The sequence below is a fragment of the Labrus mixtus genome, chromosome 9, assembly GCF_963584025.1.
Source record: "Labrus mixtus chromosome 9, fLabMix1.1, whole genome shotgun sequence".
Taxonomy (NCBI): Eukaryota; Metazoa; Chordata; class Actinopteri; order Labriformes; family Labridae; genus Labrus; species Labrus mixtus.
In genome coordinates, this window is record NC_083620.1 from 30,325,602 (window position 1) to 30,344,711 (window position 19,110).

General features: G+C 39.8%; 2 protein-coding genes across 3 annotated transcripts in view; both read left to right on the plus strand.

Moving 5' to 3' along the window:
* The window catches only part of abcg1 (ATP-binding cassette, sub-family G (WHITE), member 1), a 37,434-nt gene extending 36,151 nt beyond the window's left edge, over positions 1 to 1,283 (plus strand). For both annotated transcript variants that reach the window (XM_061047321.1, XM_061047323.1), the window contains one exon: positions 578 to 1,283. In XM_061047321.1, coding sequence (XP_060903304.1) covers positions 578 to 806 — 229 coding nt within the window. In that variant the 3' untranslated portion in view covers positions 807 to 1,283. The remainder of the gene's footprint in view (positions 1 to 577) is intronic.
* A 10,531-nt stretch (positions 1,284 to 11,814) lies between these two features.
* Positions 11,815 to 14,625, plus strand: LOC132980944 (olfactory receptor 4E2-like). The gene has a single exon (XM_061047331.1). It carries the CDS (start codon positions 12,132 to 12,134, stop codon positions 13,080 to 13,082), a length of 951 nt encoding a protein of 316 aa, XP_060903314.1. The 5' UTR covers positions 11,815 to 12,131; the 3' UTR covers positions 13,083 to 14,625.
* Positions 14,626 to 19,110: the final 4,485 nt, after the last annotated feature.

The following is a 19,110-nucleotide window of genomic DNA, read 5'->3' on the forward strand; positions in this document are numbered from 1 at the left end:
TGACTGTCTACAATGGGTGTAACACCGAGTCCCACTGTCTGTGATGTTTTCAGAGTTTTCAGAGTCCTATCTTCACTTTGTTTACATCGCCAGGACAGCCGGCTGACTCCTCCCCTCGCGTATAAAAATTGATTATTTAACATACTGTACTCACTGCTTAACTGTGTTTCTAGATCACGCTCATTTCAGGTAAATTTACATGCAGTGTGAAGATACGAGCATAATAAAGATCGCTAGCATTAGCATGCTAACACAACAATGCAGCGCAAGTTGTTTTGGTTTCATGCTGGTGCTTAAGGGCGACATCTGCTGGATCAAAAAATCGCATATAAAGCCTTTAAGACACAAAGACATCTGAAAGAGACAAACTAGCGGCTTGACTCAGCAGCACGCTCAAACTCCTGAGTCCTGGGAAATTAACTTCCTGTTCTCTGAATGTGGTGTGTTTGTGGAGAGAGATGTAACAGCTGCTTGTGGTCATTCATCTTCCTCTAAATTCTCTCTGTAGGGATCCTTTCTTTAATAATGTCACACTCTGTCATATCCTCCTGATCCGACCTCCTGTGCCGTGTTTCAGGTACGGCTTCGAGGGCGTCATCCTGTCCATCTACGGCCTGGACCGGGAGGATCTGCACTGTGACGAAGACAACACCTGTCACTTCCAGAAGTCTGAGGCCATCCTGAAGGAGCTGGACATGCTGGACGCCAAACTCTACCTGGACTTCATCATCCTCGCCATCTTCTTCTTCTCTCTGAGGCTCATGGCGTACTTTGTGTTGCGCTACAAGATCAACGCTGAGAGGTAGACCAGGAGGAGGTCCAGCATTTAGACCAGGACAAACCGTTAAAAAAAAGTTAGCCTGTAGCTGTGGAGTTTGTCTACATGTGGACTGTGAATCGACTCTGGGCTGGCTGATAAAAACCGACAGCAGGAAGAGACGAGACCAGGTTTGGACAAATGTTTAATGTCTCTGAGTGTCTTTAGAGGGGGTGAGGACACGTCCTGCAGGGACAGGAGCTGGTCTCCTGACTCCTGAAGGCTTAACTGTGCCACAGCCTGAAGGACCCCGACAACACGACACAAACAGCGCAACAAAACTGGAGAACAGAGTTTCCTTCAGAATAAAAGCCTGAGATTCAGTTTGTTTAAAAGTCTCAGGATGGAGACGACTTGTATGTTAAATTAGTAAATATGTGAGCTGAGGAAGCTGTGGACTCACAGACAGCATGTAACTAAGACTGTTAACAATAAAGTAAAGACCAGAGAGTTTCCTGATGTTCAACTTTATTGACTCTTCTTTTCATTTATCTACATGGTTCACACATGGGGACACAAAGAGAAGACAGACCGGTGTGGGTACTCAGAGCTGACACACTGACTCAGTCTCACTTCTTAAAGTAAAATATTATCCTTGATTAAACTTGTTTTATCTCATAAGCATCTTAAGGTCTATTCTCACAGAATCAGTATAACGTCTGTGTTCTGTGTGAATCGAGCGTAAAGTCAAGATCGCACCGGATTTGAGCGAGCACAGAGCTCCTCTGATGTCATCCAGTCTGAATCAGCCCAGTAAGGCTTCAAGCCTAAACCATCAAATGATTGTCAGAAACATCTCTTCCTTTAAATCTGGAGCCGTTCTCAAACCTCCTTTAAAAAGAATAATGAACTGAATAACACGCTGCATGTATGCAGATCTGCACACACTAAGCTGCCTCCTCCACTCCTCTGGAGTCATCCCCCAGTCAGGGTCCGGGAGGCAGACACACTCTGTACTTATTAGAATACACTAAAAACTTTCATTTTTCATGAAGCTTATAGGTAGGGCTGGTGCAGGTATCATTATGTTACATTATTCCCGCGTCTGAGGCAGAAAGCAGATGACATAATACGACCTGAGCAAGAGCTGCTCCGGAGAATGAACATAAAGTCATCTGTGAAACTGAAACCAGGCGCTGAAAGAGACTGAACAGAACACAGAACTGATGCAGAGTGAAAACTTTTAACAAACAATCCAAACTAATGTCATGAATTAAAAACTCTTCAAACACTCGTTTAATGTCCCCACAGTAAAGCCGCGCTGCGTCCTCAGGTCTATGGGAAAGTTACATCACCAGAGCTCATTACTGAAGTCCCTCAGGTCAAAGGTCACTCCGGGCCGTCAACATGTGGGTCCCTGAGGCGTCCTTACGTCAGACACTGTTTCCACTATTTCCCTCTGAAGCAAATTACCTTCAGAGCTGTTAACCAGCGAGACCAATCAGCCTTCAGAGCTGTTAACCAGTGAGACCAATCAGCCAGCAGACCTCCGCTCTGGTTCCACTGGTCCTCAGAGAGACCATAATGACCTCCCCTCAGGCCCCCGCACATCGGACACACAGAAGCACAATGCTGTTTGTTTAATCTCACTTTAAAAAACATATTTTCTGCTTGTAGCTAAACATGAATAATATGAATTTAACATAAAGATTCTCTTAAAGTGACGTTTTGGTGAAAATCTGTCACGGGGGGTAAGGAGGAGCGGGGGGTATCTAAAAAGTTACCCCAGAAAGATATCCACTATAATGACACACAGTTGGATGGGACAGGGTTCAAAACAAAAGAATAAACTAGCTACTAACTACTAGAAAGTAGCTTCCTTTACTAAGAAAGACTTGGGCTGAAGGGAAACCAAAACACCGCTCCTGAGACGAGAAACTCAACTCCCAGGGAAACTCTCCCAAACTCACACAAGACCTCCAGGCCAGGTCGGCAAAGAGGTTCCCCGAGGAAAACTGGAGGGCAAACCATGCATGCAGGTGTTAGTGGTGCTTCTGCAGAATCACACACTCGTACCCTTAAATTCCACCAGATGCATGAGTCTGTACTCCGCCACGCTGCGTCTCAGCGCCGTCACCGCTCAGTCTACCTACAGCGTACCAACAGAAGACCCTGTAGTTCTCCACAAGCTCAAGGGAAGAAGAAGAGAAGACTCTTCTCCACTTCTTCTGTAGTTCTCCTGTGATCTTGTAGTTCTCTTGTGATCTTGTAGTTCTCCTGTGATCTTGTAGTTCTCCTGTGATCTTGTAGTTCTCCTGTGATCTTGTAGTTCTCTCGTGTTCTTGTAGTTCTCTGTGATCTTGTAGTTCGCCTGTGATCTTGTAGTTCTCCTGTGATCTTGTAGTTTCTCCTGTGATCTTGTAGTTCTCTCGTGCTCTTGTAGTTCTCCTGTGATCTTGTAGTTCTCTTGTGATCTTGTAGTTCTCTCGTGATCTTGTAGTTCTCCTGTGATCTTGTAGTTCTCCTGTGATCTTGTAGTTCTTTCGTGATCTTGTAGTTCTCCTGTGATCTTGTAGTTTTCCCGTGATCTTGTAGTTCTTTCGTGATCTTGTAGTTCTCTCGTGATCTTGTAGTGCTCTTGTGATCTTGTAGTTCTCCTGTGATCTTGTAGTTCTCCTGTGATCTTGTAGTTCTCTCGTGATCTTGTAGTTCTCCTGTGATCTTGTAGTTCTCTTGTGATCTTGTAGTTCTCCTGTGATCTTGTAGTTCTCCTGTGATCTTGTAGTTCTCCTGTGATCTTGTAGTTCTCTCGTGATCTTGTAGTTCTCTCGTGATCTTGTAGTTCTCCTGTGATCTTGTAGTTTTCCCGTGATCTTGTAGTTCTTTCGTGATCTTGTAGTTCTCTCGTGATCTTGTAGTGCTCTTGTGATCTTGTAGTTCTCATGTGATCTTGTAGTGCTCATGTGATCTTGTAGTTCTCCTGTGATCTTGTAGTTCTCTCATGATCTTGTAGTTCTCTTGTGATCTTGTAGTTCTCCTGTGATCTTGTAGTTCTCATTTAATCTTGTAGTTCTCTCTTGATCCTGTAGTTCTCCTGTGATCTTGTAGTTCTCCTGTGATCTTGTAGTTCTCCTGTGAACTTGTAGTGCTCTTGTGATCTTGTAGTTCTCCTGTGATCTTGTAGATCTCCTGTGATCTTGTAGTTCTCTTGTGATCTTGTAGTTTTCCCGTGATCTTGTAGTTCTCTCATGATCTTGTAGTTCTTCTGTGATCTTGTAGTTCTCCTGTGATCTTGTAGTTCTTCTGTGATCTTGTAGTTCTCCTGTGATCTTGTAGTTCTCATTTGGTCTTGTAGTTCTCCTGTGATCTTGTAGTGCTCTTGTGATCTTGTAGTTCTCCTGTGATCTTGTAGTTCTCCTGTGATCTTGTAGTTTTCCCGTGATCTTGTAGTTCTCTCATGATCTTGTAGTTCTCTTGTGATCTTGTAGTTCTCTTGTGATCTTGTAGTTCTCCTGTGATCGTGTAGTTCTCCTGTGATCTTGTAGTTCTCCTGTGATCTTGTAGTTCTACTGTGATCTTGTAGTTCTCCTGTGATCTTGTAGTTTTCCCGTGATCTTGTAGTTCTCTCATGATCTTGTAGTTCTCTTGTGATCTTGTAGTTCTCCTGTGATCTTGTAGTTCTCCTGTGATCTTGTAGTTCTCCTGTGATCTTGTAGTTCTCATTTGGTCTTGTAGTTCTCCTGTGATCTTGTAGTGCTCTTGTGATCTTGTAGTTCTCCTGTGATCTTGTAGTGCTCTTGTGATCTTGTAGTTCTCCTGTGATCTTGTAGTTTTCCTGTGATCTTGTAGTTCTTTCGTGATCTTGTAGTTCTCTTGTGATCTTGTAGTGCTCTTGTGATCTTGTAGTTCTCCTGTGATCTTGTAGTTCTCTTGTGATCTTGTAGTTCTCTCGTGATCTTGTAGTTCTCCTGTGATCTTGTAGTTTTCCCGTGATCTTGTAGTTCTCTCATGATCTTGTAGTTCTCTTGTGATCTTGTAGTTCTCCTGTGATCTTGTAGTTCTCATTTGGTCTTGTAGTTCTCATTTGATCTTGTAGTTCTCCTGGGATCTTGTAGTGCTCTTGTGATCTTGTAGTTCTCCTGTGATCTTGTAGTGCTCTTGTGATCTTGTAGTTCTCCTGTGATCTTGTAGTTCTACTGTGATCTTGTAGTTCTCTCGTGATCTTGTAGTTTTCTCGTGATCTTGTAGTTCTCATGTGATCTTGTAGTTCTCATGTGATCTTGTAGTTCTCTTGTGATCTTGTAGTTCTCCTGTGATCTTGTAGTTCTCCTGTGATCTTGTAGTTCTCTTGTGATCTTGTAGTTCTCCTGTGATCTTGTAGTTCTCCTGTGATCTTGTAGTTCTCTTGTGATCTTGTAGTTCTCCTGTGATCTTGTAGTTCTCCTGTGATCTTGTAGTGATCTTGTGATCTTGTAGTTCTCCTGTGATCTTGTAGTTCTCTTGTGATCTTGTAGTTCTCCTGTGATCTTGTAGTTCTTTCGTGATCTTGTAGTTCTCATGTGATCTTCTAGTTCTCCTGTCATCTTGTAGTGCTCTCGTGATGTTGTAGTTCTCCTGTGATCTTGTAGTTCTCCTGTGATCTTGTAGTTCTTTCGTGATCTTGTAGTTCTCCTGTGATCTTGTAGTTTTCCCGTGATCTTGTAGTTCTCTCATGATCTTGTAGTTCTCTTGTGATCTTGTAGTTCTCTTGTGATCTTGTAGTTCTCCTGTGATCTTGTAGTTCTCCTGTGATCTTGTAGTTCTCCTGTGATCTTGTAGTTCTACTGTGATCTTGTAGTTCTCCTGTGATCTTGTAGTTTTCCCGTGATCTTGTAGTTCTCTCATGATCTTGTAGTTCTCTTGTGATCTTGTAGTTCTCCTGTGATCTTGTAGTTCTCCTGTGATCTTGTAGTTCTCCTGTGATCTTGTAGTTCTCATTTGGTCTTGTAGTTCTCCTGTGATCTTGTAGTGCTCTTGTGATCTTGTAGTTCTCCTGTGATCTTGTAGTGCTCTTGTGATCTTGTAGTTCTCCTGTGATCTTGTAGTTTTCCTGTGATCTTGTAGTTCTTTCGTGATCTTGTAGTTCTCTTGTGATCTTGTAGTGCTCTTGTGATCTTGTAGTTCTCCTGTGATCTTGTAGTTCTCTTGTGATCTTGTAGTTCTCTCGTGATCTTGTAGTTCTCCTGTGATCTTGTAGTTTTCCCGTGATCTTGTAGTTCTCTCATGATCTTGTAGTTCTCTTGTGATCTTGTAGTTCTCCTGTGATCTTGTAGTTCTCATTTGGTCTTGTAGTTCTCATTTGATCTTGTAGTTCCCCTGTGATCTTGTAGTGCTCTTGTGATCTTGTAGTTCTCCTGTGATCTTGTAGTGCTCTTGTGATCTTGTAGTTCTCCTGTGATCTTGTAGTTCTACTGTGATCTTGTAGTTCTCTCGTGATCTTGTAGTTTTCTCGTGATCTTGTAGTTCTCATGTGATCTTGTAGTTCTCATGTGATCTTGTAGTTCTCTTGTGATCTTGTAGTTCTCCTGTGATCTTGTAGTTCTCCTGTGATCTTGTAGTTCTACTGTGATCTTGTAGTTCTCTCGTGATCTTGTAGTTTTCTCGTGATCTTGTAGTTCTCATGTGATCTTGTAGTTCTCATGTGATCTTGTAGTTCTCTTGTGATCTTGTAGTTCTCCTGTGATCTTGTAGTTCTCCTGTGATCTTGTAGTTCTCTTGTGATCTTGTAGTTCTCCTGTGATCTTGTAGTTCTCCTGTGATCTTGTAGTTCTCTTGTGATCTTGTAGTTCTCCTGTGATCTTGTAGTTCTCCTGTGATCTTGTAGTGATCTTGTGATCTTGTAGTTCTCCTGTGATCTTGTAGTTCTCTTGTGATCTTGTAGTTCTCCTGTGATCTTGTAGTTCTTTCGTGATCTTGTAGTTCTCATGTGATCTTCTAGTTCTCCTGTCATCTTGTAGTGCTCTCGTGATGTTGTAGTTCTCCTGTGATCTTGTAGTTCTCCTGTGATCTTGTAGTTCTTTCGTGATCTTGTAGTTCTCCTGTGATCTTGTAGTTTTCCCGTGATCTTGTAGTTCTCTCATGATCTTGTAGTTCTCTTGTGATCTTGTAGTTCTCTTGTGATCTTGTAGTTCTCCTGTGATCTTGTAGTTCTCCTGTGATCTTGTAGTTCTCCTGTGATCTTGTAGTTCTACTGTGATCTTGTAGTTCTCCTGTGATCTTGTAGTTTTCCCGTGATCTTGTAGTTCTCTCATGATCTTGTAGTTCTCTTGTGATCTTGTAGTTCTCCTGTGATCTTGTAGTTCTCCTGTGATCTTGTAGTTCTCCTGTGATCTTGTAGTTCTCATTTGGTCTTGTAGTTCTCCTGTGATCTTGTAGTGCTCTTGTGATCTTGTAGTTCTCCTGTGATCTTGTAGTGCTCTTGTGATCTTGTAGTTCTCCTGTGATCTTGTAGTTTTCCTGTGATCTTGTAGTTCTTTCGTGATCTTGTAGTTCTCTTGTGATCTTGTAGTGCTCTTGTGATCTTGTAGTTCTCCTGTGATCTTGTAGTTCTCTTGTGATCTTGTAGTTCTCTCGTGATCTTGTAGTTCTCCTGTGATCTTGTAGTTTTCCCGTGATCTTGTAGTTCTCTCATGATCTTGTAGTTCTCTTGTGATCTTGTAGTTCTCCTGTGATCTTGTAGTTCTCATTTGGTCTTGTAGTTCTCATTTGATCTTGTAGTTCCCCTGTGATCTTGTAGTGCTCTTGTGATCTTGTAGTTCTCCTGTGATCTTGTAGTGCTCTTGTGATCTTGTAGTTCTCCTGTGATCTTGTAGTTCTACTGTGATCTTGTAGTTCTCTCGTGATCTTGTAGTTTTCTCGTGATCTTGTAGTTCTCATGTGATGTTGTAGTTCTCATGTGATCTTGTAGTTCTCTTGTGATCTTGTAGTTCTCCTGTGATCTTGTAGTTCTCCTGTGATCTTGTAGTTCTCTTGTGATCTTGTAGTTCTCCTGTGATCTTGTAGTTCTCCTGTGATCTTGTAGTTCTCTTGTGATCTTGTAGTTCTCCTGTGATCTTGTAGTTCTCCTGTGATCTTGTAGTGATCTTGTGATCTTGTAGTTCTCCTGTGATCTTGTAGTTCTCTTGTGATCTTGTAGTTCTCCTGTGATCTTGTAGTTCTTTCGTGATCTTGTAGTTCTCATGTGATCTTCTAGTTCTCCTGTGATCTTGTAGTGCTCTTGTGATCTTGTAGTTCTCCTGTGATCTTCTAGTTCTTTCGTGATCTTGTAGTTCTCATGTGATCTTCTAGTTCTCATGTGATCTTGTAGTTCTCCTGTGATCTTGTAGTTCTCCTGTGATCTTTTAGTTCTCTTGTGATCTTGTAGTTCTCCTGTGATCTTGTAGTTCTCCTGTGATCTTGTAGTTCTCTCGTGATCTTGTAGTTCTCCTTCGATCTTGTAGTTCTCTTGTGATCTTGTAGTTCTCTCATGATCTTGTAGTTCTTTTGTGATCTTGTAGTTCTCCTGTGATCTTGTAGTTCTCCTGTGATCTTGTAGTTCTCTTGTGATCTTGTAGTTCTCCTGTGATCTTGTAGTTCTCCTGTGATCTTGTAGTGATCTTGTGATCTTGTAGTTCTCCTGTGATCTTGTAGTTCTCTTGTGATCTTGTAGTTCTCCTGTGATCTTGTAGTTCTTTCGTGATCTTGTAGTTCTCATGTGATCTTCTAGTTCTCCTGTGATCTTGTAGTGCTCTTGTGATCTTGTAGTTCTCCTGTGATCTTGTAGTTCTCTCGTGATCTTGTAGTTCTCCTGTGATCTTGTAGTTCTCTTGTGATCTTGTAGTTCTCTCGTGATCTTGTAGTTCTCCTTAGATCTTGTAGTTCTCATGTGATCTTGCAATGCTCTTGTGATCTTGTAGTTCTCCCGTGATCTTGTAGTTCTCTTGTGATCTTGTAGTTCTCATTTGATCTTGTAGTTCTCCTGTGATCTTGTAGTTCTCTTGTGATCTTGTAGTTCTCTTGTGATCTTGTAGTTCTCCTTCGATCTTGTAGTTCTCCTGTGATCTTGTAGTTCTCATGTGATCTTGTAGTTCTCCTGTGATCTTGTAGTGCTCTTGTGATCTTGTAGTTCTCCTGTGATCTTGTAGATCTCCTGTGATCTTGTAGTTCTCTTGTGATCTTGTAGTTTTCCCGTGATCTTGTAGTTCTCTCATGATCTTGTAGTTCTCTTGTGATCTTGTAGTTCTCCTGTGATCTTGTAGTTCTTCTGTGATCTTGTAGTTCTCCTGTGATCTTGTAGTTCTCATTTGGTCTTGTAGTTCTCCTGTGATCTTGTAGTGCTCTTGTGATCTTGTAGTTCTCCTGTGATCTTGTAGTTCTCCTGTGATCTTGTAGTTTTCCCGTGATCTTGTAGTTCTCTCATGATCTTGTAGTTCTCTTGTGATCTTGTAGTTCTCTTGTGATCTTGTAGTTCTCCTGTGATCTTGTAGTTCTCCTGTGATCTTGTAGTTCTACTGTGATCTTGTAGTTCTCCTGTGATCTTGTAGTTTTCCCGTGATCTTGTAGTTCTCTCATGATCTTGTAGTTCTCTTGTGATCTTGTAGTTCTCCTGTGATCTTGTAGTTCTCCTGTGATCTTGTAGTTCTCCTGTGATCTTGTAGTTCTCATTTGGTCTTGTAGTTCTCCTGTGATCTTGTAGTGCTCTTGTGATCTTGTAGTTCTCCTGTGATCTTGTAGTGCTCTTGTGATCTTGTAGTTCTCCTGTGATCTTGTAGTTTTCCCGTTATCTTGTAGTTCTCTCTTGATCTTGTAGTTCTCCTATGATCTTGTAGTTCTCCTGTGATCTTGTAGTTCTCTTGTGATCTTGTAGTTCTCCTGTGATCTTGTAGTTCTCCTGTGATCTTGTAGTTCTCCTGTGATCTTGTTTTTCTCTTGTGATCTTGTAGTTCTCCTGTGATCTTGTAGTTCTCTTGTGATCTTGTAGTTCTCCTGTGATCTTGTAGTTCTCTCTTGATCTTGTAGTTCTTCTGTGATCTTGTAGTTCTCTCGTTATCTTGTAGTTCTCATTTGATCTTGTAGTTCTCCTGTGATCTTGTAGTTCTCTTGTGATCTTGTAGTTCTCTCGTGATCTTGTAGTTCTCCTTCGATCTTGTAGTTCTCTTGTGATCTTGTAGTTCTCATGTGATCTTGTAGTTCTCCTGTGATCTTGTAGTGCTCTTGTGATCTTGTAGTTCTCCTGTGATCTTGTAGTTCTCTCGTGATCTTGTAGTTCTCCTGTGATCTTGTAGTTCTCTCGTGATCTTGTAGTTCTCTCGTGATCTTGTAGTTCTCCTGTGATCTTGTAGTTCTCTCGTGATCTTGTAGTTCTCCTGTGATCTTGTAGTTCTCCTGTGATCTTGTAGTTCTCTTGTGATCTTGTAGTTCTCTTGTGATCTTGTAGTTCTCCTGTGATCTTGTAGTTCTCTCGTGATCTTGTAGTTCTCCTGTGATCTTGTAGTTCTCCTGTGATCTTGTAGTTCTCCTGTGATCTTGTAGTTCTCTCGTAATCTTGAAGTTCTCTCTTGATCTTGTAGTTCTCCTGTGATCTTGTAGTTCTCCTGTGATCTTGTAGTGCTCTTGTGATCTTGTAGTTCTCATTTGGTCTTGTAGTTCTCCTGTGATCTTGTAGTTCTCATTTGATCTTGTAGTTCTCCTGTGATCTTGTAGTTCTCCTGTGATCTTGTAGTCCTCTTGTGATCTTGTAGTTCTCATTTGGTCTTGTAGTTCTCATTTGATCTTGTAGTTCTCCTGTGATCTTGTAGTTCTCATTTGGTCTTGTAGTTCTCATTTGATCTTGTAGTTCTCCTTTGATCTTGTAGTTCTCATTTGGTCTTGTAGTTCTCATTTGATCTTGTAGTTCTCCTGTGATCTTGTAGTTCTCATTTGGTCTTGTAGTTCTCATTTGATCTTGTAGTTCTCCTTTGATCTTGTAGTTCTCATTTGGTCTTGTAGTTCTCATTTGATCTTGTAGTTCTCCTGTGATCTTGTAGTTCTCATTTGGTCTTGTAGTTCTCATTTGGTCTTGTAGTTCTCCTGTGATCTTTTAGTTCTCTTGTGATCTTGTAGTTCTCCTGTGATCTTGTAGTTCTCTTGTGATCTTGTAGTTCTCCTATGATCTTGTAGTTCTCCTGTGATCTTGTAGTTCTCTCGTGATCTTGTAGTTCTCTCGTGATCTTGTAGTGCTCTTGTGATCTTGTAGTTCTCATGTGATCTTGTAGTTCTCCTGTGATCTTGTAGTTCTCCTGTGATCTTGTAGTTCTCCTATGATCTTGTAGTTCTCATTTGATCTTGTAGTTCTCTCTTGATCGTGTAGTTATCTTGTGAGCTTGTAGTTCTCATGTGATCTTGTAGTTCTCATGTGATCTTGTAGTTCTCCTGTGATCTTGTAGTTCTCCTGTGATCTTGTAGTTCTCCTATGATCTTGTAGTTCTCATTTGATCTTGTAGTTCTCTCTTGATCGTGTAGTTATCTTGTGAGCTTGTAGTTCTCATGTGATCTTGTAGTTCTCATTTGATCTTGTAGTTCTCCTGTGATCTTGTAGTTCTCATTTGGTCTTGTAGTTCTCATTTGATCTTGTAGTTCTCTCTTGATCGTGTAGTTATCTCGTGATCTTGTAGTTCTCATGTGATCTTGTAGTTCTCCTGTGATCTTGTAGTTCTCGCTAACGTTCCAGAATCAGATCCAGTGGGGCAGGGCCGGCACGGTCTGAAGGAGCAAAACATTGCGCTGATGGACTATGTGGAAATTGTACCTGCAAAGTATGATTTAAAAGCTGCAGATTTTTATTTTTCATTATTTTTTCTGTTACTATTTAATTTTCATGTTTTTTTTTACAGTCATGGTAACAGTTCTATTACTATAACCTGAGCTCGAGATCCGTCAGTCATCTGTGTCCCCTGGGGACCGGAGGTGACTGAGGTGGTGTGGCCTTGTCATGGAGATGTATAAAGCCTCACGTTTGCTGCCGCCTCACATCTGTTGCTGCAGCAGTCTGCAACAGATAGATAGATAGATAGATAGATAGATAGATACTTTATTGATCCCGAGGGAAATTCAAACACAGCAGGTAACTAATGTTGTAGAGTGTGTAACATGATGTGTGTGTGTGTCATTTAAAGATGTCAGTGCCGTGTGTGTGTCTGTTCTGTGGAGGCACAGAGTCAAAGGAAGCTCCGGGCTGTTTGTGAGACGTTCTTCGAGCTCATCAGACTCAAAATAATAATGCTTGAAGGCAAAAGGAAAGCAAATTCATTCGAGGTGAAAAGATAGGAAGCAAGCTTTTTTATATATTTTGCAGACAGTTTGTTGCATCACAGTAAGAATGATGGTGAATTCAACTTTACATTACTTCATTTTTAGCACGTACATGTCTGTAGGCTCTTTGAAATACTTGTATTTCCTGTTAACTGCAATGTTGTACATGCTAATCGTGTTTGTCAACGTATTTCTCATCGTGCTGATCTGCATGAACAGAAGTCTTCATGAACCCATGTACATCTTCCTGTGCAGCCTGTTTGTGAACGAGCTGTACGGCAGCACAGGTTTGTTTCCTCTCCTCCTGGTTCAGATTCTCTCAGACGTTCACACTGTGTCTGCTCCTCTCTGTTTCCTGCAGATCTTCTGCTTGTACACGTATGCTCAGGTGGAGTTCTGTAATCTAGCCGTCATGTCTTATGACAGGTATCTGGCTATCTGTTGCCCTCTGCAGTATAACACACTCATGACGTTTAACAGGGCAGTTACTTTAATAGCTGTGATATGGATTTACTCCTATGTAAAATTCTTGATTACTTTATTTTTAAGCATCACTTTGCCACTTTGTGGAAACATAATTAACAGTTTGTATTGTCACAACTATCTTGTTGTGAAGTTAGCTTGTTCTGACATTCAGGTGAATAACATTTATGGAATCTTTGGCACAGTTCTGACCATCTTAGTCCCCCTGCTGCCAATTCTTTTCTCTTACACTAAAATCTTGCAGGTGTGTTTCTCTGGTTCCCAACAGACCCGACGAAAAGCTGTCAGCACCTGCACGCCTCACCTGGCCTCGCTCATCAACTTTTCTTTTGGTTGTATGTTTGAAATACTTCAGAGTAGATTTAATATGGCCAGCGTGCCGAGCATTGTACGCATCATTCTGTCACTGTATTTCCTCCTCATTCAGCCGCTTCTGAACCCTGTCATGTACGGCATGCAGCTGTCAGGAATACGAAACACATGTAAACATCTTCTGAGTTTTAAAATCAAGGCGGGATGTAAGTGTCAGAGCTAAAGGTAAAGACTGTGTAATATCTTGAATAAAATGATAAAAATCACTGCAGAAGAAGAGATTCATCAGCTCAAGTGAAGTGCAATAAAAGTGACTTTTAAAACAGAGAAATGGGACTGGAGGGCAGATTGAATATGTTCAACATATTTATTGTTTCCAGATGACAAACCTCCTGAAACTTCAATGATTTCTTTTTTAATGTGGTGTTGTAAATATAATATCCAATCATGTCATCTTACATCTATCAGGTTTTCATTGGATCAGTAAAATCTTTACCAACTCTCTGTGTGCCTCGAGAAGTTCTGTCTGAGGATTTAAAAACTAACATGTAATTCAGGGCGCACTCACACAAGGCCCAGTTATCAAAACAAAGTTACATCCTGCTCAGGGGTAAATAAAGAGCAAGTGAATAAAGGCCACAATGTAAAGGATGACAAAAACAATGAATCACTTTTTACGACTTTATCACCGATTCATAACAAATATTATCTGAAGACACTTTACAAAGAGCAGGTCAAAGACCTCACTCTGTGGTCGGAAAATGTCCAGAACTATTGGAGAAAAACCACAACACTGGTCCAGGAGGTGTGGATGAGATTCGCCTCAGGCTCTACAAATTGTTGTGCTGTCTTGGATGAAACACCTCTTCAGAGTCTTGTGGAGGTCTTGGACAGCGCCCGTGGAGTGGGAGACCTGGGTGGTGGTTCTAGTTTTTCAAAAGGGGGACCTGAGGGTGTGCTTAAATTATCTGGGTATCAGACACGTAGGGCCTTTGTTTATAATAAGACAAAGAGAAGGCCACCAATCCAGCCAACTGATTAAAATATAAAAGGATATCATTTGGATAGGCGCCTTCTAACAGCTACCAAAAGTAGTGGTACACCCAGGCGTCAGTTCAACGTTGGTATCAGCCATTATCGACCCTGTTCACATAAACATTGAAAGTGAAAGATTCAGCCACGTGCAGCTTACCCTGAACATTTCAGGTTTTCATGAGTTTTGCTCAGTGGTGCAAACGCTCCTATTTAGAAACCAATGTATCTAAAACCATGATGATCATTGATTTTAGGAGGAAGCCTTTAACTGTTACCCCCATCTCAATGAATGGGCAGGCTGCTGAGGTGGTGATTCAGCTCAAATACTATAATTAAAGACAATCTCACATGTGAAGCCAACACTGATGCTGTATGTGCAAAGACACATCAGCGTATGTATTTTGATCAATACTGTGGAATTTTAACGTCAATCGTTTATGAAAATGTTATATTCTTGTTTTACTGAGTCTGTTTTAACCTTCTCTTTTATCTGCTGGTTTGGATCTGTTAATTTGAAAAAGAGGAAGTGGGTGACACAAATTGTGAGAATGTGTAGTCAAATAGCTGTCTCTAGCTTTGATGAAATTGCCCTTTTATGGAGAGTAAGAGCTACAAAAAAAGCACAAGGTATCCTTGGGGACTACACTCACCCCCTTCCCTTTACACAGAATACAAGCTGCTGCCATCTGGTCTCAGATACCCTTTGCCTAGGTGCAGGACTAACAGATAAAAAAAATCATTTGTCCCTGGTGGTACCATATCTTCAACAGTATCATGTAACCACCCCCCCCCCCCCCCCCCCCCCCCTCCCCGGGTGTGTGTATTTTAGTGTTAATAGTGCATTTATGGCTCATTCACTGCTGGCTGTAAAGCAAATTGCCCCTCTTGAAAAATAAAGTTTACCTTGAACCTTGAGTTTTGTACATATGTAAAAACACTTTTGCGTCTGTACGGTCACCCCCAAATAGCAAGCCGCTGTTCAGGATCAGTTTCTTCGTGGAAATTTGTGTTCCTTTTAATGTGTGGTTCCAGTATAGAGAGCAGCGTATCAAACTGGATTAGGATAATTCTGCAGCTCATTTTCTCTCTTTTATCAACAGGTGAAACTCTCCTTTATCAACAGGTGAAACTCTCTTATTGACAGGTGAAACTCTCCTTTATCAACAGGTGAAACTCTCCTTTATCAACAGGTGAAACTCTCCTTTATCAACAGGTGAAACTCTCCATTATCAACAGGTGAAACTCTCCTTTATCAACAGGTGAAACTCTCTTATTGACAGGTGAAACTCTCCTTTATTAACAGGTGGAACTCTCCCTCATCAACAGGTGAAACTCTCTTTTATCAACAGGTGAAACTCTCCTTTATCAACAGGTGAAACTCTCTTATTGACAGGTGAAACTCTCCTTTATTAACAGGTGAAACTCTCCCTCATCAACAGGTGAAACTCTTTTATCAACAGGTGAAACTCTCCTTTATCAACAGGTGAAACTCTCTTATTGACAGGTGAAACTCTCCTTTATTAACAGGTGAAACTCTCCCTCATCAACAGGTGAAACTCTTTTATCAACAGGTGAAACTCTCCTTTATTAACAGGTGAAACTCTCTTTTATGAACAGGTGAAACTCTCTTTTATTGACAGGTGAAACTCTCTTTTATTGACAGATGAAACTCTTTTATTGACAGGTGAAACTCTTTTATTGACAGGTGAAACTCTCTTTTATCAGCAGGTGTGAACTCTCCTTTATTAACAGGTGAAACTCTCTTTTATTGACAGGTGAAACTCTCTTTTATTGACAGGTGAAACTCTCCTTTATTAACAGGTGAAACTCTCCTTTATTAACAGGTGAAACTCTTTTATTGACAGGTGAAACTCTCTTTTATTGACAGGTGAAACTCTCTTTTATCAGCAGGTGGAACTCTCCTTTATTAACAGGTGAAACTCTCCTTTATTAACAGGTGAAACTCTCTTTTATCAGCAGGTGAAACTCTCTTTTATTAACAGGTGAAACTCTCCTTTATTAACAGGTGAAACTCTTTTATTGACAGGTGAAACTCTCCTTTATTAACAGGTGAAACTCTCTTTTATCAGCAGGTGAAACTCTCTTTTATTAACAGGTGGAACTCTCTTTTATCAACAGGTGAAACTCTCCTTTATCAACAGGTGAAACTCTCTTATTAACAGGTGAAACTCTCCTTTATTAACAGGTGAAACTCTCCCTTATCAACAGGTGAAATTCTCTTTTATGAACAAGTGAAACTCTCTTTTATTGACAGGTGAAACTATTTTATTGACAGGTGAAACTCTCTTTTATTGACAGGTGAAACTATTTTATTGACAGGTGAAACTCTCTTTTATCAGCAGGTGAAACTCTCCTTTATTAACAGGTGAAACTCTCCTTTATTAACAGGTGAAACTCTCTTTTATTGACAGGTGAAACTCTCTTTCATTGACAGGTGAAACTCTCCTTTATTAACAGGTGAAACTCTTTTATTGACAGGTGAAACTCTCCTTTATCAACAGGTGAAACTCTCTTTTATCAGCAGATGAAACTCTCCTTTATCAACAGGTGAAACTCTCTTGTTGACAGGTGAAACTCTCCTTTATTAACAGGTGGAACTCTCCCTCATCAACTGGTGAAACTCTCTTTTATCAACAGGTGAAACTCTCTTTTATCAACAGGTGAAACTCTCTTTTATTGACAGGTGAAACTCTCTTTTATTAACAGGTGAAACTCTCTTTTATCAGCAGGTGAAACTCTCCTTTATTAACAGGTGAAACTTTCTTTTATTGACAGGTGAAACTCTCTTTTATTGACAGGTGAAACTCTCTTTTATTGACAGGTGAAACTCTCCTTTATCAACAGGTGAAACTCTCTTTTATCAGCAGGTGAAATTCTCTTTCATTAACAGGTGAAACTCTCTTTTATTGACAGGTGAAACTTTCCTTTATTAACAGGTGAAACTCTCTTTTATTGACAGGTGAAACTCTCCTTTATCAACAGGTGAAACTCTCTTTTATCAGCAGGTGAAATTCTCTTTCATTAACAGGTGAAACTCTCTTTTATTGACAGGTGAAACTCTCCTTTATTAACAGGTGAAACTCTCTTTTATTGACAGGTGAAACTCTCTTTTATTAACAGGTGAAACTCTCCTTTATTAACAGGTGAAACTCTCCTTTATTAACAGGTGAAACGCTCTTTTATCAGCAGGTGAAACTCTTTTATTAACAGGTGAAACTCTCTTTTATTGACAGGTGAAACTCTCCTTTATTAACAGGTGAAACTCTTTTATTGACAGGTGAAACTCTTTTATTGACAGATGAAACTCTCTTTTATTAACAGGTGAAACTCTCCTTTATTAACAGGTGAAACTCTCTTTTATTGACAGATGAAACTCTTTTATTAACAGGTGAAACTCTCTTTTATTAACAGGTGAAACTTTCCTTTATTAACAGGTGAAACTCTTTTATTGACAGGTGAAACTCTCCTTTATTAACAGGTGAAACTCTCTTTTATTGACAGGTGAAACTCTCCTTTATCAACAGGTGAAACTCTTTTATTGACAGGTGAAACTCTCTTTATTAGCAGGTGAAACTCTCTTTTATTAACAGATGAAACTCTCCTTTATTAACAGGTGAAACTCTCCTTTATTAACAGGTGAAACTCTTTTATTGACAGGTGAAACTCTTTTATTAACAGGTGAAACTCTCCTTTATTAACAGGTGAAACTCTTTTATTGACAGGTGAAACTCTCCTTTATTAACAGATGAAACTCTCTTTTATTAACAGGTGAAACTCTCTTTTATTAACAGGTGAAACTCTCTTTTATTGACAGGTGAAACTCTCTTTTATTGACAGGTGAAACGCTCTTTTATTAACAGATGAAACTCTCCCTCATCAACAGGTGAAACTCTCTTTTATTGACAGGTGAAACTCTCTTTTATTAACAGGTGAAACTCTCCTTTATTAACAGGTGAAACTCTCTTTTATTGACAGGTGAAACTCTCCTTTATTAACAGGTGAAACTCTCCTTTATTAACAGGTGAAACTCTCTTTTATTGACAGGTGAAACTCTCCTTTATTAACAGGTGAAACTCTCCTTTATTAACAGGTGAAACTCTCCTTTATTAACAGGTGAAACTCTCTTTTATTGACAGGTGAAACTCTCTTTTATTAACAGATGAAACTCTCCTTTATTAACAGATGAAACTCTCCTTTATTAACAGGTGAAACTCTCCTTTATTAACAGGTGAAACTCTCTTTTATTGACAGGTGAAACTCTCTTTTATTAACAGATGAAACTCTCTTTTATTAACAGGTGAAACTCTCCTTTATTAACAGGTGAAACTCTCTTTTATTGACAGGTGAAACTCTCTTTTATTAACAGGTGAAACTCTCTTTTATTGACAGGTGAAACTCTTTTTTATTAACAGATGAAACTCTCTTTTATTAACAGGTGAAACTCTCTTTTATTGACAGGTGAAACTCTCCTTTATTAACAGGTGAAACTCTCTTTTATTGACAGGTGAAACTCTCTTTTATTAACAGATGAAACTCTCTTTTATCAGCAGGTGAAACTCTCCTTTATTAACAGGTGAAACTCTCTTTTATTGACAGGTGAAACTCTCTTTTATTAACAGGTGAAACTCTCTTTTATTAACAGATGAAACTCTCCCTCATCAACAGGAGAAACTCTCCATTAGTGACTCTTGAATAAAGGCATATGACTCAGTGTGCAAGGTGTCAGTGTGTAACCTTTTTTTTTCTTTCCATACGGTGGCCCTGAAGTGCAAAACACAGCAACAAATAAGAAAACACAACCACAACTTACAAAACACAACCACAAATCACAAAACACAACAACAAATAAGAAAACACAACCACAAATTACAAAACACAACCACAAACAAGAAAACACAACCACAAACAAGAAAACACAACCACAAATTACAAAACACAACCACAAGTCACAAAACACAACAACAAATATAAAAACACAACAACAAATCAAAAAAAACAACGACAAATCACAAAACACAACAACAAATAAGAAAACACAACCACAAATTACAAAACACAACCACAAACAAGAAAACACAACCACAAACAAGAAAACACAACCACAAATTACAAAACACAACCACAAGTCACAAAACACAACAACAAATATAAAAACACAACAACAAATCAAAAAAAACAACGACAAATCACAAAAC

Bases quoted from the DNA above. Each gene is read 5' to 3' on its own strand.
- LOC132980944 (XM_061047331.1), top strand. From the start codon at position 12,132: ATGATGGTGAATTCAACTTTACATTACTTCATTTTTAGCACGTACATG.